The 23594-nt window shown below is 40.9% G+C and overlaps 1 protein-coding gene across 1 annotated transcript in view; it reads right to left on the bottom strand.

Annotated features, from left to right (window-relative positions):
* The window catches only part of DTWD2 (DTW motif tRNA-uridine aminocarboxypropyltransferase 2), a 103333-nt gene extending 91704 nt beyond the window's left edge, over window positions 1–11629 (bottom strand). The window contains exon 1 of the mRNA XM_078067599.1: window positions 11356–11629. Coding sequence (XP_077923725.1) covers window positions 11356–11552 — 197 coding nt within the window. The 5' untranslated portion in view covers window positions 11553–11629. The remainder of the gene's footprint in view (window positions 1–11355) is intronic.
* Window positions 11630–23594: the final 11965 nt, after the last annotated feature.

Genomic DNA, 23594 nt, shown 5'->3' with positions numbered 1-23594 from the left:
ACAAATAATGAATGAATGAACAAAGAATTCCACATGACTTATCAAAGTAAGCCTCAAAGTCTGTGTGTAACAGAATTCTGTTTCTTATCCACTAGCCAAGGAAAGGCAACTGCATGAATGTCCGTCCTGACAAGGAAGGAGTCAAACACTAAAGTGGTCCCAAGGACCAGCTATCCTCATTAGAGATATTTTACAAAGAATAGCATAGAATTAAGAGACCATGTTACTAGGAAACATTTTCATTTTGTTTATTCTTTCCTCTCCTTTCCCTATACGCAAACAATGAATCATGGAACACTACATCAAAAACTAATGATGTACTGTATGGTGATTAACATAACATAATAAAATAAAATTTAAAAAAAACTGTATTTAAAAATACAGATTTTTATATAGCTGATTCAATAAGGAAGTATTCCTCCTAATTTTATATAAATTAATACATAATTTTGTATAAATTCTCAAAAGAGACCTGAGAATTTTCTTTGGTATAAAAGAGAAAATATAAGGTTTAATTTAATAATACTTAAATACTTAAGAGACAATAATAATGCTATGGAATAAGCCACTGATTTTGATGTACCTAAAAAAGTGTTTGTCATCAACGTAACATTTATTTGTAGCTGGCAAATGAATACTTTTGAAAGCCCCAGGATTACAAAAATCTCCATTATGAGGCAATTTATTTATGGTGACCTACAGCACAACACATGTAAAATTATTTACTTGCCCTTAATCTCTGAATCTAGAAAAACTACTCTAACATGGAAAAAGTTAACAGCAAAACAGACCAATTTCATAAATAATAATAATGTTATTTCATGGAGGAGGAAAAGAAAAAGGAAAAAGAGGGGAAGAAGAGGGAAAAGGGGGAAGGAGAAGGAAGAAAAAGAAAGAAAACAAAGAGGAAAAGGTAAAGAGGAAGAATTATTTTTTAAAGATTTATAATTTGAGGGGCGCCTGGGTGGCTCAGTCGTTAGGCGTCTGCCTTCGGCTCAGGTCACGATCCCAGAGTCCTGGGATCGAGTCCCACATCGGGCTCCCTGCTCCGCGGGAAGCCTGCTTCTCCCTCTGCCGCTCCCTGCCACTCTGCCTGCTTGTGATCCCCCTCTCTCTCTCTCTGTGTCAAATAAATAAATAAAATCTTTAAAAAAAAAAAAAAAAAAAAGATTTATAATTTGAGGGGCACCTGGGTGGCTCAGTTGTTGAGCGTCTGCCTTCAGCTCAGGTCATGATCCCGGGGTCCTGGGATAGAGCCCCACATCGGGCTCCCTGCTCCGCGGGGAGCCTGCTTCTCCCTCTCCCACTCCCCCTGCTTCTGTTCCCTCTCTCGCTGTGTCTCTCTCTGTCAAATAAATAAATAAAAACTTAAAAAAAAAAAAGATTTATAATTTGAGAGAGGATGCATGCGCACGCACATGCACACATGAGCAGGGGGAGGGACAAAGGGAGAGGGAGAATCTCAAACAGACTCCCCACTGAGCACAGAGCACAACCCACGGCTCAATCTCAGGACCCTGAGATCATGACCTGAGCTGAAATCAAGAGTTGGACTCTCAACTGACTGAGCCACCCAGGCGCCCCATAAGGAGGAAGAATTTATTGTTAATCGCACACTTTTAAGTTACAGGCACTATGCTGAATGCCTTCATTCAATCTCAAAACCCTGTCAAAGACAGGTAGTATTACTGTTCTAATTTACAGGTCGTGAAAGCAAGGCTTAGAGAGGTCAAGTAGCTTTCTCGAGAAAAGAGAGTTGGGGCTAGAACCCAGTTCTAATTCCAAAATGCACACCTTCAAGCAATCCATTTTGTGGATCCCGTACAAGCATTTAATGATCAATGAAAAGTTTTACCACATAATTCGACCTAGCTTTCCCAGTCCCAGAAGGCCTAGCACTAGCATTAAAACACTTGGTGATAAACAAATAAACCTAAGAGTCTGAAAGAGACGACCAAGAAGCAAAAGGTGAAAACCAAAACATTTTTTAAATTCTCCAATACAAAATGTCTACAAGTAATCAAGGATATATGGTTAAAGACACAAGAAGCAGGAAAAGGCCAAGCCACAGGAAGCTACGAGGACCACGGAGAAAACAGAAGTCAAAAGAACAAACAATTCAAACTTAGAAGACAGGCAATGGGTATTAAAGAGGGCATGTACTGAATGGAGCACTGGGTGTTATACGCAAACAATGAATCATGGAACACTACATCAAAAACCAACGATGTAATGTATGGTGATTAACATAACAATAAAATTTTAAAAATGTATAAAAAGACAGTATTTGAGCTGGACCCTGAAACAGAGTAGCATCTCAGACAGCAGGCATGAGGGAAGAGCATTTAATACAAAGCGAATAACAGAACAAAGGCATAAAGCAGAACATAAAAAGCACCTGTTTTGGGGGACTAGTTCCAGGAAGCTGGAGAAGTGGGTATGGGAAGGGCATAGTGGAGGAAGAGACGCACAAGACTTTGGAAACCACACTGGAGGCTGGACTCCATTCTTTACCTGAAATACAAGCATGGAAAGTCTCCAGGAAAGGAATATCATGAGCACACCCAGATGTTAGGAATCTAATGACCTCTGTTGAAAAGGAGTTGGAAAACAGTCTGGAAATTCCTCGGAAAGGCAAACAGAGAACTACCATATGACCCAGAAATTCCACTCCTAGGAATACACCCCCCAAAAATTAAAAACAGGAACTAGAACAGATACGGGCATACCAATGTTCATAGCAGCACTATTCACAAGTGTCCATCAACAAGTGAATGGATAATAGATAAGCAAAGAAAATGAATAATGGATAAACAAAAGTGATATATACATACAATTCAGCCCTAAAAAGGAAAGAAATTTTGATATGCTCCAACATGGATGGAACGTGAAAACATTATTCTAAGTGAAATGTTAGAAACAGAAGTATAAATACTGTATGTTTTATGAAGGATCTGGAATAAGCAAAGTCATAGAAATAGAGTAGAAGTTACCAGGGGCTGGGCAGCGGGGGATGGGGGATAGCAAGTGATTATTTTAATGGGTACAGAGTTAATGCCAAAGATGATGAAAAAGTCTGGTGTATAGATAGTAGTGATGGTTATACATTATGAATGCATCTCATGATGCTGCCTTACACAGTTAAAAACTATTAAGATTTTAAATATTATGTTAGGTATATATTAGCACAATTTAAAGAAAAATGAAAGAAAGAAAGGAAGGAAGGAGGGAAGGAAGAAAGGAAGGAAGGAACGAGGGAAGGAAGGAACGAGGGAAGGAAGGAGGGAAGGAAGGAAGGAAGGAAGGAAGGAAGGAAGGAAGGAAGGAAGGAAGGAGGGAAGGAAGGACGGACGGACGAACATGGAGCAGCCTGCCAAGTAACATGTCTACATAGACAAACAGGTCAGATATTTCTCCCACAGGTTAATCCCTCTCAACCTTTGCAAAGTCCTGAGACTCACTCTATATCTTTTCATTTTTTTTCCTGAGTAACTCTGGAAGACTTCTTACTTCATTTCACTGCTGCCTTTTTCCCCACAGCCTTCCCATGAGGCTTCCAGTAGAGAAAACCAAAAGACAAGCATAAAACAAAAAACTCAGCAGGGGAAAACAAAATAAATTCCTATCAGTAATGTCTTCAAATTTGCCTTTCTGACTGAAAATGAGGACTTAACAACAGAAATAAGAAGTTGACCTTAGCCAGGTAAAGGATTCAAGAAATAAAAGCTCGACCTTAAAAAAGACAGGAATTAAAAAGCCCTCATCCCAAAATAACTACAATAGCCAAGGAAAAGGAAAAAGAAAAGAATCTATGGATTCAAAACCCACAAAGAAACATCTCACTGGAAGTATTTATTATATGTAGCAGGAAAACAAGAGTAGTCATACTGTTTACTTCAATACAATCCTTTATTATGTGGTGTAGTAACAGAGGTATGAAAGCTAAAGCAGTCTGCCTCTTACTAGTACCCTCACCCTGAGAATCTATAAAAAGATAACTATTTAAATCACAAAGTTGTCTCTCATGTATTAAATAAAAATGCACACATAAAAGCACTTTGTAACCTGTGAGCCCTTTTTAAATAATACCAAATTTTAGACTAGACTATTTCTGAATATTTTCTCTCTATATATAAGCACGAACAGAACAATGAATTATTAATTTTGGGCAAATGTACTTTAAAAATTAATGTGCTTTGATGTTCTTTGAAGAAAACTTCTATCCATCAGAGGGTAATGATATAATTCTTATTTTTCTTGGGGAAAATAAATCAAACATTTAGAAAGCTCTAATGTGCTTTTTAAAATTGGTCACTCCTCTTTGGAGAGACTTAATTAAGATTAAGAAAAAAAATTCCCTCTTAACATATATCATCTTTGCTCAACTTTGAACATAAGATTAGCCTGCACAGTAATTTGTAAAGCAGTTAGTTTTCCACATATATTACAAATGAATGACTTCAAAGAATAAACATATTTTCTATACTAACAGGAAAGAACAAATTAATACTTTTCTCTTGGGAATATGATACTTTTGACATGAACAAAGAATTAAATTTTCAAATTATCTAAGTTTTTACTCTAAAAATCATCATCAAGAATCTAGTTGATTTTAAATTTACCAAAGGAGTTTGTTTTCTAAACCTAAGGGTTGATCCCAATTCAACACTCTTAATATATTCTAAACTAACTGCCTTGGGAATCACCATTTTTCACTTGTACCTACCATACTTGTAGGCTGATTTACCCTGCTGCTTAAGCAGACTAGCCATAATGGTGTACATGAGACCTAGAATCAAAAAGCAAATGCCTACAAGGGGCAGGAAGTTAGTAAGAATGAATCAAGCAGGAATAGCTAGGAGCTACGGTGCCCTGAACAGATCACACCCAACCCAACGTCATCACCAATGCTCAGCTCAACCAACTACTGCTCCAGAAGGTGGTCCCTGAGCTGCTACATCTTCCTATTCTCACAAAAGCCAGAAATCTGCATTTTTATATAAAACATCTTGACTTTTAACTGTTAGAACTAATTTAAAAATGTAAAATACTAATTCAAAACAAAACATCCGTTGGCTGCCAATGTGTGGCTCTTGCGTTCTTCTTAAACACCTGCAGTTTCCCTTCCTTCCCTCTGTCACGATTTTATCCCCACCACTTGTTTCTCCAGAAAACACAAACCTAAAGAAAAAGGAAAAGTTAAGACGCGGAACAAAGGAGCTAGATGTTGTTAAAAGGTTATAAACCTGGAACACTTCAAATTTTCTAAGAGACTAGATCTTAAATCTTCTCACCAGAAAAAAAGATAGGATAATTATGCAACCAAAGCTAATACTACCGGTGCTAATCATACAGCACTTTATAAACGTATCAAATCCACACACTGTATAGCTTAAACTTACATAATGTTGTATGTAAATTACATCTCAATTTTTTTTTTTCTTTTTTTAAGAAAAGGAGCTAGAGAATACTAAAGCTCGGGCATCTTGTTACTAAGCTTGAAGTAAACATACTTCAGTTTTAAAAATATGAAAATGAGGGCGCCTGGCCAACTCAGTCGGTACAGCATGAGACTCCTGATCTCAGGGGCGTGAGTTCAAGCCCCACGTCACGTGTGGAGCCTACTTTAAAAACAGATAGATGATAGATAGATAGATAGATAGATAGATAGACAGATAGATAGATAGAATGAAAATCAGAGCTACTCTTGCAGCCTTGGTGGCCCGACGTGCACTAGTAACTACATCTACTCTGCCAACAAAATCCTAAGGCATCTTCTGCACTCATGGAGCCAGGTGGGCTGGAGCTGCAGCCCCAACTCCGCTACTTCCTTGCTACCTCTACCTCCTCATCATTTATTTTTTGGTTTTAATGAAGCATAACTAACACAGTGTTATACTGGTTTCAGGTGTACAACATAACGATCCAACAATGCTGTACATTACTCCATGCTCACTGTGGTAAGTGTAATCACCACCTGTCACCGTGCAACATTATTATAATAGCATCGACTATATTTTCTATGCTGTACTTTTCAACCCTACGACTAATTTATTGTAAAACCTGAAGTCTGTACCTCTTAATCCTCTTCACCTATTTCACCCATTCCCCCCTCACCTCCCATCTGGCAACCACCAGTTTGTTCTCTGTATTTAAGAGTCTGTGGTTTTTGTTTGTCTCTTCATCCACTTGTTTTGTTTCTTAGACTCCACATCTAAGTGACATCATATGGTATTTGTCTTTCTGTCTGATTTACTTCACTTGCCATTATAGCCTCTAGGGCCATGCGTGTAGTAGCAAATGGCAAGATCTCACACTTCTTTTGGTCAAGTAATATTCTATTTTATATATATATAAAAACATATTACAACATTCCACTATATATATATATACATATACACACACCACACATCCTCTATCCATTTATCTATAGATAGACCCTTGGATTATTTCCAAGACTTGGCAATTGTAAATAATGCTGCAATAGACACAGGGGTGCATATATATTTTCAAATTAGTGTTTTCATTTCCTTCGGGTAAAAATCAAGTAGTGGAATTAGTGGATCACATGGTATTTCTATTATTAATTTTTTAAGGAACCTCCATACTGTTTTCCACAGTGCCTACACCAATTTACATTCCTACCAGCAGTGCACGAGGGTTCCTTGTCTCCACATCCTCACCAATACTTGCTATTTCTTGACTTTTTGATCCTAGCCCTTCTGAAGGGTGAAAAGTGATGTCTCATTGTGGTTTTTGACTTGTAGTTCCCTGATGATGAGTGATTTGATCATCTTTTCATGTGTGCGTTGACCATCTGTATGTCTTCTGTGAAAAAATATCTATTTACGTCCTCTGCCCATTTTAATCTAATTATTTGTTTTTTGGGTGTTGCATCTCCTCATCATTTAATACCTAACGATATAGGGGCACCTGGCCAGCTCAGTCAGAGGAGTGTGTGACTCTTGATCTCAGGGTCATGAGTTCAAGTCCCACATGGGGTGCAGAGATCAGGTAAATAAATAAAAAACTTTAAAAAATGTTTTTAAATAAAAAATAAAATAAAAGCTAACAATATAACTCTAGAATTGTTGTTATGAGAAATAAATAAAATCTTGCATATAAAATACCTAGGCCTGGTAGGTAACCTGCACATGGTCAGCACGTAATTAAATGTGTGCTAAATATACTATTTATATTATAAATAATCCTTACAATTATAATTTATATTATTATCCTTACAATTTTGTACTTCGGGGAGAAGAAAGCATTGGAGGGAGAAAAAAAATTCCATCTCAGGGCTTATCTGTGTCAGTCTGTGTGCATGCCCTTTGCTGCTGTTTCCCTCCCTCAATTAAAAAACACCATATGCTTTGACATTATTCCATTATTCTAAGGACCAGTGATTTGCGAATGGTTTCTAACTCTCAGGTTTCTATCCTCAGGCTCATGGCAGTATCTGTAGAAGATGTAAGAGTATAATTAAGACCCCTAGCATCTTTACTAGAATGAGGTCCCAACTCTTCCCAGTCAAGACTTTTACCACCAAATCACCAATCAGTCTGCAACTTTTAATAAAATTGAACATAAATTATTACAGCTAAAAGTCACCTAATGAAGTCACACTTGTGACAACCATCCAAATAAAAAAATATTCCAGTGCTTGGTTTGTTGGATGCAAGTACATTAGGCTGAATTCCTCTTAACCTCCTTAAAATAGCTTACCTGGCCCTTCCCAATGCAACCACTACTAATCTCTCCAGCTCCCTCTCCTCTCCCTCCTTTTCACCAAGCTCTCCAAATACACTCTTCTCCACACACTATACCTCTGTACATCCTCTTCCCTCAACAGGAACACACTCCTAATAAAATAGGTATCTAGCAATAATAAATCAGTTTGGGATTTTTTAAAAGAATATCCTGTTCATGTTTAAGAGATCTTGTATTTACAACTAGTAAGATTCTGCTCTGAAGTTAAACTGAGTTTGTACTGCCTGAATAAAACCAATTTTTGGAACTCCCTAGGCGATGACAATTATAGTAATATGTTTAGAGAAATGAATACTGTTTTAAGTAAATGGCCAAATAATTATAACTTGCTGATCACTCAAATCTAAGAATGCATTTTAGTTTTAAAAGCTATTATAAGCGTAAGTGTAGATAAGTTCACCCAGGGAACTAGTAAAAACCCAAAAGCTTAATGAAATAAAATATAAAGACCCATCAATTAGCTTATATTTTACTAATAACACCTAAATACTCTCCATATTTCTAGAACTGTAATCTGACCAATTAAAATAAATAAAATGCATACTATGCCAAGGGGGAGAAGAGCTTTTAAAAGGTACAAAATTTCACTAGAAAATGCAAAGTGCAGAAATGTTGGAATCAATCATAATCCTAAAATACCAACTAAATGTAACTGAAAACAAGCTAAAATCCAAGTCATTTTTATTTTTAAAAAAGCAGATTAGGTTAGGGTATAAGGAGGGATGAAAGGCAGAGCAAAGAGAATTTTTAGGACAGTGAAAATACTCCATATTATAATAGTGGAGATACATATTATTATAAAGTAATCCAAAAGCAAAACAACTCCAAGAGTAAACCCTAATGTAAAACTATGGACACTAAGTTATGATGATGTTCATCCAATTTAGCAAATGTACTACTCTGGCAGGGGATGCTGATAATGGGGGAAGCAGGTGGGGACAGAGGATATACAGGAAGTCTCTTCTCCTTCCACTCAATTTTGCCATGAATCTAAGACTTCTCTAAAAAATAAAGTCTATTAAGGGGCACTGGGTGGCTCAGTTGCTAAGCGTCTGCCTTCAGCTCAGGTCATGATCCCAGGGTCCTGGGATCGAGCCCCACATCAGGCTCCCTGCTCAGCGGGAGCCTGCTTCTACCTTTCCCACTCCTCCTGCTTAGTTCCCACTCTCACTGTCTCTATCTTTGTCAAATAAATAAATAAAATCTTTAAAAATAAATAAATAGATAAAAATTAAAAATAAAGTCTATTAAGTGGAGGGGGGAGCAGATCAGAAAAACTACAAATCGTTGCTAAATGTAGGAGACTCGTTTTCTTTTTTTAAAAACTGTATACAGCATTTATAATTAGCAGGTCTGAATAAACTAAAAACTACATGACAAAGCTAGCATGATAATTTAGCCTTGGATTTATATTTGAAATACTTTTCTATCAGTATCCTATTGAGACCCCTTTGCAGCATTGTTAAGCGTTATCTCCTAACACCTTTAGGGAGCTTGTTTAAATAAAATGTATTCACACACCCCTTCTGTTCATATATGCCATCCCTTCTAGACACAAATTATTTATCCTCCTCAAAAGTCTATATTGATTGTCTACTCTCAATAGTACATTTAGGAGATATAAAAAGATCCTAACACTCAAGATACCTTCCTCTGAGATCTTACAATCCAATCCTGGGAAAAGATCAAAATGTCCAAGGAAGGATACTCCAAGTAGTCAAGTGGTAAACACACTAAACCAGTCTGTCCTTCTGTTTTCCTTCACAGAATGCTTTTCTCCAGACTGGATCCTCCTCATCTTTCAAATCTCAGTATAAATGCTACCCCCCCAGAAATCTTTCCTGACACCATCCTGCGATCTTCTGTCACAGCGTCCCATTCCTTTGCTTCACTGCTGGTTTGCTGTTTGTTTTCCATTCTGTAATTACATATTTGGTTGCTGGTTTATAATATGCAGCCAATAACAGACTGAACATCCCTATGCAGGGGCAAATTCCACTTTATTATTAAGAATTTGCAAAGCATTCGATAAACACTGGTTAAATGAAAGCACAGGTCTGGGGCTCAGGACAAAGGGCTGGGCTAGAAGTATTGGGGAAGAGGTGGTAATTTTACCCATGATAATTTACCCATTATCACCTGTGGAAAATGTGGGGGGTGTAAAGGGAAGAGAATCTAGAATCAAGAGCTGAGGAAGCCCAACATTCAGAGTCTGAGTAGAACTGGCCGAGAAGACTAGGCCAGACAAGTCAGATAAACCACAGCGAAGCCAGAGACACACAGTGTTTCAGGAAGTCAGTATTCCCTCCCCCTGCCTGTGTTCTCTCTCTCCGTCAAATAAATAAATAAAATCTTTAAAAAAAAGGAGGGGGGGGCGCCTGGGTGGCTCAGTCGGTTGAGCGTCTGCCTTCAGCTCAGGTCATGATCTCAGGGTCCTGCAATGGAGGCCCACGGTGGGCTCCCTGCTCAGCGGGGAGCCTGCTTCTCCCTCTGCCTCTCCCCCTGCTTGTGCTCTAGCTCACTCACTCCCTCTCTCAAATAAATAAATAAAATCTTAAAAAAATAATAAAAATAAATTAAAAAAAAAGAAGTCAGTATTCAAGTGCAAAACGCTGCCAAGAGGTCTAGTAAAAAGTGAACAGAAAAGGATCCCCTGGGTTTCATCTGAGGGAGGTTACTGGTGACTCTCACGACAGCCCTGTCAGGGGAGTGTCGGATGCGATGACAAACTGCTGAGCTCTTCCCAGGTGAGGAAGCAGACGCACTATCTAAGGGTTCAAACTGTGGAAGGCAACAGAAAGATAGGTGATAGACGGAGACCCTCAGGAACCGAGCAAAATGATCCTGAACACCCACAAGGTAAAGAGAAGCGTGTGTCTGAACAGCGTGAGATGCCGACAGGCAGGAAGCAATCCTCAGCACCCCGAAGTACACCAGCCCGGTGAGGGGATCCTGAAAGGGCCTGCAGCGACCGGGCACACTGTCAGCGTCAGCTGCTCTGCCTGCTTCATACACTGTCTCTGCATCAGACTGTCAGCGCCCCCAGGAGGGCAGAGACGACGTGTTTTATCCACGCCTGCATTCCCAGGACCTGGCACCACACAGAGGCTTGGCACGATACAGATGCTCAATACACACTTCCAAAGGAAGCAGAATGCACAAGGCAATCGTAACTATTGATTCTGTTCTCTAATTATTTTTACGGTTTTTTTTTTTTAACTGTGGGATGACGTCACTTGAGCATAATAGTGTTCATTACTCTAAGTACTACCGCATTACCCCTTACTTCCCCTATCAGACTCTTTCTCAACAGCGAACTCATGTCCGCTCATCCCACGACACGCTCGGGATCTTGCAGGAAGTCGGGCTAAATACTCATGAACCTGGATAAACGGCTCCTTACTAAAGGGCTGTGACAGCAACTTCACAGTGATCCCAAGGTCACCAGCCGACCCAAGCGCGGCGACGCCAGAGGCAGCGCTCCCCCGGGCGGAGCCGGAGCAGCCGCCTTCCCGGCAGGGGGCGCTGCAGCCTCCTCCGAAGGCCGCCGCCGGCCTCAGTCCCCGCCCCCCGTTCCGCGGTCACCTGCAGCGGCTGCACTCGGGCCTCCGCTCGGCGGGCTCCACCGGCAGCTCCCACAGCGCCTCCGCGCCCAGGGAAGCCTCCGCCGGCGCTGTGTCGCCCTCCCGCCGCTCCTCGTCGTTAGGAGTCTGAGACCTCGAGGACCCAGACGGCCGCGCGACGGGGTCCCCGGGTGTTCGCGCCTCTTTCTGCGGCTCCATGGCAGGCGCTCAGGTCCCGCTGTCACATTAAGTCCTCGCTGCCGCCGGGGGGCGCCACACGCTGGAGAAACCGCCTCGCGCCGCACGGCGTCACGCACGCACGCATGCCACGTACAGGGGGCGGGTCCCCGAAGCCCAGGCTCGAGGTCCCGCCCCGCAGCGGAATCGGCACGAGCCTATTGGTCGGTGCTCAGTGGGCTATTAGACTAGAACCAAGAAGAGGAGTGTGGGTTGTCCTGGGGAGCGGGTGGGAACGGGTAAACCTCTCCGGGACAGGAAAAAAAGGAAAACCCTCAGCAGACACCTCAGGGAGCAAACTCGAATGTGCCTTCCTTAATGTCTCCCCTTTAAAAGTGAAAATTAGATGGAATTCTGCAGTTTCCACCTCTGAGATTTAAACTGGTTGCGTGCATACCGCAGGTGCAGCGCGGATGTGCTTGATCGCTCAAGGCCAGCAAGGGAGAGGTTTGTACGTACTGACAACTGGACTCGCGGCTGGTTAGCATTTCATACAAATTCTTACCTAGAAAGGCAGGGAGCTGTGTCCTGTGTCTTCTACATCTTGGTATTCCTCCTCGGCATCAAGCATACTATTTTACACTAGACACCAAATGTTTCTTAAATAAGAGTTTTTTAAGTTATCTGAGGCCCCTAAGATCAGGAAGCAATCAGAGGACTGAGATTTTGTGGATGAGGGGGAAAAAAGCCATCGAAAGATAACTAGTTAAGAAAAAAAAGATAACTACTTTAAAAAAAGAAAAGAAAAGAAAGATAACTACTTTGCCCAAGTATTTACAGCTCCTGGATAACAGCAATATAGCCTGCAGTGTTTTGAAAAGCCAAAATGAAGTCCACCTTAGAATGAAAGCAGAAATAGTATTTGCCCAAAATGGGCACTGATACTTTTCATTTATTAATACTGTATGTTACTTCTACCAGTGTTCAGCATTTAAACAAAAAAATTAAACTTAGTTTTCATCAGTTATCTAAGTTTTGCAATCATAATTATTTGATTCCAGAGCCATGAAGGATTAAATAGAAAACAAAGCAGATTCAACACTAACAGTAATGGAGCAGTATTGTATTTCTTAAAGTGCTTATTTCAATATTAGGTTTTCAGTCATCTTAAAACCAAGCTGATGAATAGAATACAGGGCTATTGTTTATAATTATTTTGCATTCTTTTCTTCTGGAAACAGTGCCTGTCATTTCTTTTGGAGTACTCTAAGAAAGAGATAGAAAAAACCTGAAAGACCCACCTGGTGATGGATGGAGGATGGGAGAAAAAACTGACACATAGGCCAGCTGAAATTGGGAAATAATGAAAACCCAGAGACTGTAGAAAGAGAAGTGAATCAGAAAATAAAGAAATACTGGCTGCAGATTTAGGATGGAGAACTAATTCTTTAACTGCCAGAACTAAATTCTCATGTGACAACTGTTAGACACTTTTCTCTAGTTTCAAGACATGAAATGTTCTCTTATGTCATTTAAAGTTCCTCCCAACTGTGAGGTATGTGAGGGCAAATCAGTCCTGACAGCCTACTTATATTTGGCTCTCCCTTTAACCCCCCCAATCAGATTATTGGCTGTACAATTCCAAGTATCCAAAATCCAATCATTATCTCTTCTACTACTTCTGCCTTGGTTCAAGCCCCCATCCTGTCTTGCATAGGATATTGCCATAGACACATAAGTGGTCTCTTGCTCTATCCTTGCTTTTCTAATAAATCTGTTCTCCCAGAGGTTGACCATAATCAAAGAAAACTCCCATGTAGCAGGGATGCAGCCAGAGTTGGGTGAAGAGAGTCATCCGTCCTCTGGAAAGCAAGAAATTCACCCAATATCCAGGTTTATTAACCCTGACCTTGAGAAGCCCAAATTGATGTATCACCTACCCAGCAGCTGCTACTTTATGTGAGGTCACCATCCTGGGGTAGACTCAGGTCAGAATAGACGTCAAGGATCCAACGTCTGAGAAATGTCAAGATATCAAGAAGGGGAGCAAAAGCTCCTTTAAGGTAGACTACTGATTTATGAGTGCAAGAATGTTGCAAGATAATCTATTATTATGTTAATTTATATATTGTTTATCTCCCAACTCCTAGAAGGTAACCTTGTTTGCCTCAGGAGAGTGTGAGTGGTAAAAACTGATTAGAGACATCACAATATCAGGCTGTGGGGTGGGGGATGGGGGGGTTGTTAGGGCTGGTAAATGCCCTAGGGTAAAAGCAAAAACTGCTACAGGAAAAATTTCTCCTAAGTGGGAGGGGGACAGAGGGCAACCAAAGTCCCACCCCCACTCCCACATGGCTCCCAGGAGATGAGGCAACATCCAGATAGGAGGAATGAGGGAATGACTTCATGCATGCCTAGAGGGAATGAATGGTTTCCAGCCTCATAAAGATCCTGCTGCAACCACCAGAATACTTGGGGCCAAGAAGACAAGAACAGTGGCATCTCAATGGTAGCAAATGAGAAAAATTCCAGGGGCCTCCCTGAGGTTTCAACACACGGTATAATCCCTGAGACCTTAAATGTCACTGATAAGGGAAAGAACCTCAGTAATGTCTGGGTCTGGGATTGAATACCCTGCCAGGGCAGCAGAATGAAGATCCAACATTGGATAAACTTGGATTTAAGTGAAATAAAGATAGGGTGCCTGGGTGGCCCAGCCAGGTGAGCATCCAACTCTTGATTTCGGCTCAGGGTCATCATCTCAGGGTCTTGGGGTTGAGCCCTGCTATAGGCTCTGGGCTGAACATGGAGCCTGCTTAGGATTCTCTCTCCCTCCCTCTCTCTGCCCCTCCGCTCTTCCCCACTCCTGTGTACTTTCTCTAAATAAATAAATAAATAAATAAATAAATAAATAAATAAAGCTGCATTTCCTGCTGTATTCGCTTTCTATTGATGGTGTAACAGATTACCATAAATTTTGTGGCTTATAACAATACACATTTATTATCTTACACATCTGTATGTTAGAAATCTAATAGAGATATCATAGGGCTAAAATCTACATGGTGGAAGGCTGCATATCCTTTGGAGGCTCTAAAGGAGAATCCCTTTCCTTGCTCATCATTCAGGTTATTGGCAGGCTTCGGTTCCTTGTGGTTGTCATTTTCTTCCTGGCTGTTAGCTGAGAGCTGTTCCCAGCCTCTTGAGGTCACCCACATTCTTTGACTTGTAGGAGAGGCAAAAGGTTACCTTTACTAAATGTCTTAGGTTTAGAGAATGAAATCAATCAACCTAAGACAGACCAACAGGAGAAAAAGCATACAAATTTATTTAAAAGAAGATTTTCATGACCAGCCAGCCTTCCTAAGGGATGAGTACCCAAAGAAGTTGTGAAACCAACTTGCTTTTACATTAGGTTGAACAAAGAGAGGCAACTGTGGAAAAGTGACTCAACTAGGTGGGCAGGCTGAAGCAAGATCAGAATTATTTTAACAAGGATAGTTTGTATAGACTTCCCTTGATCTCAATTTCCTGTCCTTGATGATTAGAATGTATTTACCTTCTGGAATAGAGAGGACATCTTTCATATAGGAATGAATATCTCCTTTTAAGAAAAAGAAGGAAGATCAGTGTATTTCTTGTATTTGCCGTCTTTCAAGCGCCTTTCATTCAAAATAGTCAAAATGCCAAAGTGCCATATGTTTGGGGCAGCGTTTGGGGTGGCATGTTCTGAACTTCTGAGCCAGTAATAGCAGGTTGAGTCCCTGTTATGATTCGAATCTCCCCAGCCCCTTCTTTCATAGTGTTAAAAAGAAAACCACAGGCCCAAAATGGTGTCACTTAGGCCAACTCACCAAACTGGGGCTTCATGCCTAACAGTATTAGGTGACTGTTAGAGCCTCCCCCAGAAATGTAGTCTTACCTGGTCAGTCAGGAATTTTCTGATCAGAACCAATGAAGTCATCTGTCACGGGGACCCTCTCTATCCCCCAATCCACATAAAAGGACCCATTTGTCCCCAAATGAAGATGACCTCACCTAAAATCATCATTTTTTCTGTTTATGACTTCCTTGCTTCCTTGTCCTGGCTTTAAAAACCTTTCCTTCTCGATTGGGATCATCCCCTGCCTATTTTCAGACCACAATGCTTTGAAACTAGAACTCAATCACAAGAGGAAAGTCAGAAAGAACTCAAATACATGGAGGCTAAAGAGCATCCTACTGAAGAATGAATGGGTCAACCAGGAAATTAAAGAAGAATTAAAAAAATTCATGGAAACCAATGAAAATGAAAACACAACTATTCAAAATCTTTGGGATACAGCAAAGGCAGTCCTAAGAGGAAAGTATATAGCAATACAAGCCTTTCTCAAGAAACAAGAAAGGTCTCAAGTACACAACCTAACTCTACACCTAAAGGAGCTGGAGAAAGAACAGCAAATAAAGCCTAAACCCAGCAGGAGAAGAGAAATAATAAAGATCAGAGCAGAAATCAATGAAATAGAAACCAAAAGAACAGTAGAACAGATCAACGAAACTAGGAGCTGGTTCTTTGAAAGAATTAACAAGATTGATAAGCCCCTGGCCAGACTTATCAAAAAGAAAAGAGAAATGACCCAAATCAACAAAATCATGAATGAAAGAGGAGAAATCACAACCAACACCAAAGAAATACAAACAATTATAAGAACATATTATGAGCAACTCTATGCCAACAAATTAGATAACCTGGAAGTAATGGATGCATTCCTAGAGATGTATCAACTACCAAAACTGAACCAGGAAGAAATAGAACACCTGAACAGACCTATAACCACTAAGGAAATAGAAGCAGTCATCAAAAATCTCCCAAAACACAAAAGCCCAGGGCCAGATGGCTTCCCAGGGGAATTCTACCATACATTTCAAGAAGAATTAATACCTATCCTTCTGAAACTGTTCCAAAAAATAGAAATGGAAGGAAAACTTCCAAACTCATTTTATGAGGCCAGCATTACCTTGATCCCAAAACCAGACAAAGACCCCATCAAAAAGGAGAATTACAGACCAATATCCCTGATGAACATGGATGCAAAAATTCTCACCAAAATACTAGCCAATAGGATCCAACAGTACATTAAAAGGATTATTCACCACGACCAAGTGGGATTTATCCCTGGGCTGCAAGGTTGGTTCAACATCCGCAAATCAATCAATGTGATACAATACATTAACAAAAGAAAAAACAAGAATCACATGATCCTCTCAATAGATGCAGAAAAAGCATTTGACAAAGTACAGCATCCTTTCTTGATCAAAACTCTTCAGAGTGTAGGGATAGAGGGTACATACCTCAATATTATAAAAGCCATCTATGAAAAACCTACAGCGAATATCATTCTCAATGGGGAAAAACTGAGAGCTTTCCCCCTAAGGTCAGGAACGCGGCAGGGATGTCCACTATCACCACTGCTATTCAACATAGTATTGGAAGTCCTAGCCACAGCAATCAGACAACAAAAAGAAATCAAAGGCATCCAAATTGGCAAAGAAGAAGTCAAACTCTCACTCTTTGCAGATGATATGATACTTTATGTGGAAAATCCCAAAGACTCCACCCCAAAACTGCTAGAACTCATACAGGAATTCAGTCAAGTGGCAGGATATAAAATCAATGCACAGAAGTCAGTGGCATTCCTATACACCAACAACAAGTCAGAAGAAAGAGAAATTAAGGAGTCGATCCCATTTACAATTGCACCCAAAACCATAAGATACCTAGGAATAAATCTAACCAAAGAGGCAAAGGATCTGTACTCAGAAAACTATAAAATACTCATGAAAGAAATTGAGGAAGACACAAAGAAATGGAAAAACGTTCCATGCTCATGGATTGGAAGAACAAATATTGTGAAGATGTCAATCCTACCTAGAGCAATCTACACATTCAATGCAATCCCCATCAAAATACCATCCACTTTCTTCAAAGAAATGGAACAAATAATCCTAAAATTTGTATGGAACCAGAAAAGACCCCGCATAGCCAGAGGAATGTTGAAAAAGAAAAGCAAAGCTGGCGGCATCACAATTCCAGACTTCCAGCTCTACTACAAAGCTGTCATCATCAAGACAGTATGGTACTGGCACAAAAACAGACACATAGATCAATGGAACAGAATAGAGAGCCCAGAAATAGACCCTCAACTATATGGTCAACTAATCTTTGACAAAGCAGGAAAGAATGTCCAATGGAAAAAAGACAGTCTCTTCAACAAATGGTGTTGGGAAAATTGGACAGCCACATGCAGAAGAATGAAACTGGACCATTTCCTTACACCACACACAAAAATAGACTCCAAATGGTTGAAAGACCTCAATGTGAGACAGGAGTCCATCAAAATCCTAAAGGAGAACACAGGCAGCAACCTCTTCGACCTCAGCCGCAGCAACTTCTTCCTAGAAACATCGCCAAAGGCAAGGGAAGCAAGGGCAAAAATGAACTATTGGGACTTCATCAAGATCAAAAGCTTTTGCAAAGCCAAGGAAACAGTCAACAAAACCAAAAGACAACTGACAGAATGGGAGAAGATATTTGCAAATGACATATCAGATAAAGGGCTAGTATCCAAAATCTATAAAGAACTCATCAAACTCAACACCCAAAGAACAAAGAATCCAATCAAGAAATGGGCAGAAGACATGAACAGACATTTTTCCAAAGAAGACATCCAAATGGCCAACAGACACATGAAAAAGTGTTCAATATCGCTCGGCATCAGGGAAATCCAAATCAAAACCTCAATGAGATACCACCTCACACCAGTCAGAATGGCTAAAATTAACAAGTCAGGAAATGACAGATGTTGGCGGGGATGCGGAGAAAGGGGAACCCTCCTCCACTGTTGGTGGGAATGCAAGCTGGTGCAGCCACTCTGGAAAACAGTATGGAGGTTCCTCAAAAAGTTGAAAATAGAGCTACCATATGATCCAGCAATTGCACTACTGGGTATTTACCCCAAAGATACAAAAGTAGGGACCCGAAAGGCTACGTGCACCCCGATGTTTATAGCAGCAATGTCCACAATAGCCAAACTGTGGAAAGAGCCAAGATGTCCATCAACAGATGAATGGCTAAAGAAGATGTGGTATATATATACAATGGAATATTATGCAGCCATCAAAAGGAATAAGATCTTGCCATTTGCAACGACGTGGATGGAACTGGAGGGTATTATGCTGAGCGAAATAAGTCAAACAGAGAAAGACATGTATCATATGACCTCACTGATATGAGGAATTCTTAATCTCAGGAAACAAACTGAGGGTTGCTGGAGTGGGGGGTGGGGTGGGAGGGATGGGGTGACTGGGTGATGGACACTGGGGAGGGTATGTGTTCTGGTAAGCGCTGTGAACTGTGCAAGACTGTTGAATCTCAGATCTGTACCTCTGAAACAAATAATGCAATATATGTTAAGAAAGAAAAAAAGAAGAAGAAGAATGTAGCAGGAGGGGAAGAATGAAGGGGGGGAAATCGGAGGGGGAGAAGAACCATGAGAGACGATGGACTCTGAAAAACAAACTGAGGGTTCTAGAGGGGAGGGGGTTGGGAGGATGGGTTAGCCTGGTGATGGGTATTGAGGAGGGCACGTTCTGCATGGAGCACTGGGTGTTATGCACAAACAATGAATCATGGAACACTATATCTAAAACTAATGATGTAATGTAGGGGGATTAACATAACAATAAAAAAATTAAAAAAAAAAAAAAAAAAAAAAAAACCTTTCCTTCTCTTCAGCTCTTTGGAATTCCCATCTACTCACAGGATAGGGGTGCTGCATGATTCATGAATCGATTAATAAAGCCAATTATCTTCAAATTGACTTGTTTAACAGATTGGGTGGCAGCATTGGGATCTGAAGCGAACTTTTTTTTTTTTACTTTTTTATTGTTATGTTAATCAGCGTACATTACATCATTAGTTTTTGATGTAGTGATCCATGATTCATTGTTTGTGCATAACACCCAGTGCTCCATGCAGAACGTGCCCTCTTTAATACCCATCACCAGGCTAACTCATCCCCCCACTCCCCTCCCCTCTAGAACACTCAGTCTGTTTTTCAGAGTCCATCGTGTCTCATGGTTCGTCTCCCCCTCTGATTCCCCCCCTTCATTCTTCCCCTCCTATCTTCTTTTTTTTTTTTCTTAACATATATTGCATTATTTGTTTCAGAGGTACAGATCTGTGATTCAACAGTCTTGCACAATTCACAGCGCTCATCATAGCACATACCCTCCCCGATGTCTATCACCCAGCCACCCCATCCCTCCCACCCCACCCCCCACTCCAGCAACCCTCACTTTGTTTCCTGAGATTAAGAATTCCTCATATCAGTGAGGTCATATGATACATGTCTTTCTCTGATTGACTTATTTCGCTCAGCATAACACCCTCCAGTTCCATCCACGTCGTTGCAAATGGCAAGATCTTATTCCTTTTGATGGCTGCATAATATTCCATTGTATATATATACCACATCTTCTTTATCCATTCATCTGTCGATGGACATCTTGGCTCTTTCCACAGTTTGGCTATTGTGGACATTGCTGCTGAAACGAACTTCTAACAGCATTCAGGGAAACGAGAAACAGGCATGGGGCCTGTGACCCTTTCTGAGTTCACTGTCTTTCTCGCCATTTCCAAGGGCCCTTGGTGAGTCCCTCTTGGTTGGAGTTTCACTCTGCATTCAAGCTCCTGATCAGCTTTCCATTTCACTCAATGGGTCAGTCTAGACTGATGGGAGGTTCCAACAGAACACCGGTCCCTCCGCCCTGGTTCATTCTGCAGTTCCACATTGGAGTCCCTTCCCCCGTTCAAATCTGCTGTCCCTATTTACTGGAATTTGCTGGCTTTGTCCTTTCCCCAATTCCAGTCTGCAGTCTCCCCCAGTGGAGTCTGCTGGTGTTGTCCATGCTGGGAATTGCTAGTGGTGTCCTCAGGGGCTTCCACCGCACAGTCCAAGTAACCCAAACCCCAGTCTTCGTTTCTGTCCTCCGATTCCACATTGGGAACTGCTGGTGGGCAGCTACAGTATTCCACTGGTTTGGAAATCAGCCCACAGTCTCCATTCTTTGAGGTCTGCTGGTTCATCCTTTCCCCAGTCCCTTGTTCTTTGGTTTTGTCACCAGCTGGACCCCAAGTCCTCACCTTTACTGCCCACCTGCTTGCACTCAATGACCTTTGTCCCACATTCTTCCTTAAGCTCTTCTTTCCAGCTTAACCCTTAACTCGGGCAAATGGAAAGCAAAACCACCCGGCCAGCAATAGCAACTGCCCCGACAAGATCTCCAGCCGGCCCAGGCCACTCAGACCAGTTTGAGCCAAACCCCTGACTCCCGTCTGCCAATTATAGCCAATTATATTTGGGTGTCCACCTGTGATCTCTAGATTGAACTACCTTTATCTCCTTATAATACTAAAATCCCCACCCAAGGAGGAGGACATCTGCATAACATACAATGAGTGTATAGGCGTGTTACCTTAAGGCACATGGGTGACCTTATGCCCACCTCTGCACTGGATGACCAGGCTTCCCCATCTAAATATTCATCCTAACCCCAGATAAAAGGAATCCATTCACCCTTGCTCAGGGAGTCATAGCTTTGGAAATTATTCCCTGTGATCTCCTTATCTGCTGCAAAAAAAGTTTCCTTTCTGTGACAGTTCAACTTGGAGCAGTTTCCGACTCCCCGAGGAGTGAACTCATGTTGGTTGGGTAACTGTTAACTCCTGGTGTCCACAGCTCCATTTCCTAGGTACTTGTCGGTGTCTGTTAATGTGCCCATGAGGTAAAGGCTTAGCTGAAAGAAAAATAATAAATGATAATAAAATGGGATCCTTAAAATCCAAAGAATTAAGCACTCCTCTTTCCAGCACACCTGCTTATTTTAACATCTAAGAACCATGGTCCCAGAAACTGTAAAAATCTACAAGCTTGTTTTGTGTCCTAAAGAATTTGGTTTGGTAACCATAAAGTTGGGTGGCCCCAAAAAGTTTGGGTTGCACCCTATTTGCAGCTAGATTTGGCTAGAAAGACATGTGGGTTAACTCCATTTGCACCTAGGGTCCTACCAAACTGCTATCAGCCTTCAGGGGAATTACAGCCTAGAAATACGACGGCCTCTAGGGGGAATGTTCCAATTAGATATCATCATTTAAGAAGTGCACCCGAGGGGCACCTGGGTGGCTGAGTCCTTAAGAGTCTGCCTTCGGCTCAGGTCATGATCCCAGGGTCCTGGGATCAAGCCACGCATCGGGCTCCCTGCTCAGCAGGAAGCCTGCTTCTCCCTCTCCCACTCCCCCTGCTTGTTCCCTCTCTCGCTGTGTCTTTCTCTGTCAAATAAATAAAATCTTAAAAAGAAGAAGGAGAAGGAGAAGAAGAAGAAAAGTGCACCTGAAAGCAAGGATTCCCAAATTAAACAGAATAGGATACCTCTTTCAATTGCCAAGCGGAAGCCACCAAAAGGTTTCAAAATACCAGAATAGTTTCATTGAAGATTCATCGCAAAAGGCTAATGAAAAACTGAAGATGTAAGAGGTACCTAAAACGAGACTGTAAGACTTGCTAACTCTTACTACTCCCCTCTTTCTTCCTTCAAGTACTCATCCTACTAATCCTCTGTCTGAATTGTTTTTCCATTCTGAAAGGACTACACAACCATAATCAAAAGTCTCCCAAGTTAATGGCCTTGCAGATACCCCCATATCTACCTTCACAGGAGGGCCCCCATACAGGCCCTTCTCAGAGTTTATGAAACTGAGGGACATTCTTGTAAATGGCTATGTTATTCCCTTAAACAACCAAAGGGAAACTCTGGTAGATACCAGAACCTACACAGGGGATCCTGGAAAAAATGGCAGAAGGCAGCAAAGGGTGAAAATTCTTACCAGAATCAGTTCCTCTGAATCTCTGTTTATAGTGTCCAGTCTAAAGAGGAAAAGAAAATTTCAAGTTGTCTCTTCCCCTCCAAATTCAGACCCATTAGTTATTGATCTTTTCTCTTCCAGGGATAGCAATTGTCTTATTTTACATGAAAGGGCTTGGCTTTTTGCCTGCCTAGGACATGCAGGTTATTTGTTCTTTCTTCTGGCTATCTTTCCTCTGAAGGGAAGTTAGTATCCTCTGCACCCTCTTTGGTGACCGCTCTTACACCCAAGAGGAATTACTCAGTACTGCCAGAAATATTTAAAATTACAACGTTGTACCCAGAGGAAAAGAAGCAAATTGAAGATGATGTACTTGGAGAGGTGGATCAACCTATGTTATTTAAATTACAACCCAATTTTTTGAGGAATTGAGAGTAACTGTTCTTATCTTACAAATCTTTTGCAAGGCAAAAATCAGCTCTAGAGGCAATTCAAAATTAAACTATTCCTTTTTCCAATTGCAAAACATCTGTTATCTCAAAAGGTTTTTAAATTATCGGACTAGGAAAGCAAAGTCCTTCTTGGAGGAACTTGCCTTCTTTCTCTGTCCCTTGAAGTTATAAATCTTGTCATATCTTTGAAATAGAAACATAGGCCCCAACTGCCTGAGACAGTAGTGGGGAAAAGGGAAAAGAGGCCTTTTTAAAATAAAAACTACCAAAGGGACTCTTGTGCCCAAACTCTAGCACAACCTCCTCAAGATTAATTGCAGGGACAAATACAAATCTTAAAAATCTTCTCCACACATATTAAATAGAAAAAGTTTTAGATATCTAGACAAGTAAACTTAACTTATCCCATCTGCCAGAGAAAGTCATTTGGGACCAACTTTTTTTATATGAGTTTTGTACCTATTTTATGTCATGGCTTTAAATTTAAAGCCAAAGCCATAAGGTCTCTGTTTGCATCTATAAGTTCATATGTGTCTATATATGTGTGGTAATGTCACCGAACCAACGTGAGTTCACTCCTTGGTGAGTCAGAAACTGCTCCAGGTTGAATTGTCTCACAGAGAAAATTTATTTGCAACAAATAAGGAGATCACGGGGCATAGCTTTCAAAGCCATGACTTTCTGCGCAAGGGTGGTTGGATTCCTTTTGTTTGGTGTTAGGATGAATAT

The sequence above is a fragment of the Halichoerus grypus genome, chromosome 2 (genome assembly GCF_964656455.1).
Source record: "Halichoerus grypus chromosome 2, mHalGry1.hap1.1, whole genome shotgun sequence".
NCBI lineage: Eukaryota > Metazoa > Chordata > Mammalia > Carnivora > Phocidae > Halichoerus > Halichoerus grypus.
The sequence above is the reverse complement of the archived record's forward strand: the minus strand, read 5'-3'. Positions and strand labels throughout refer to the sequence as shown.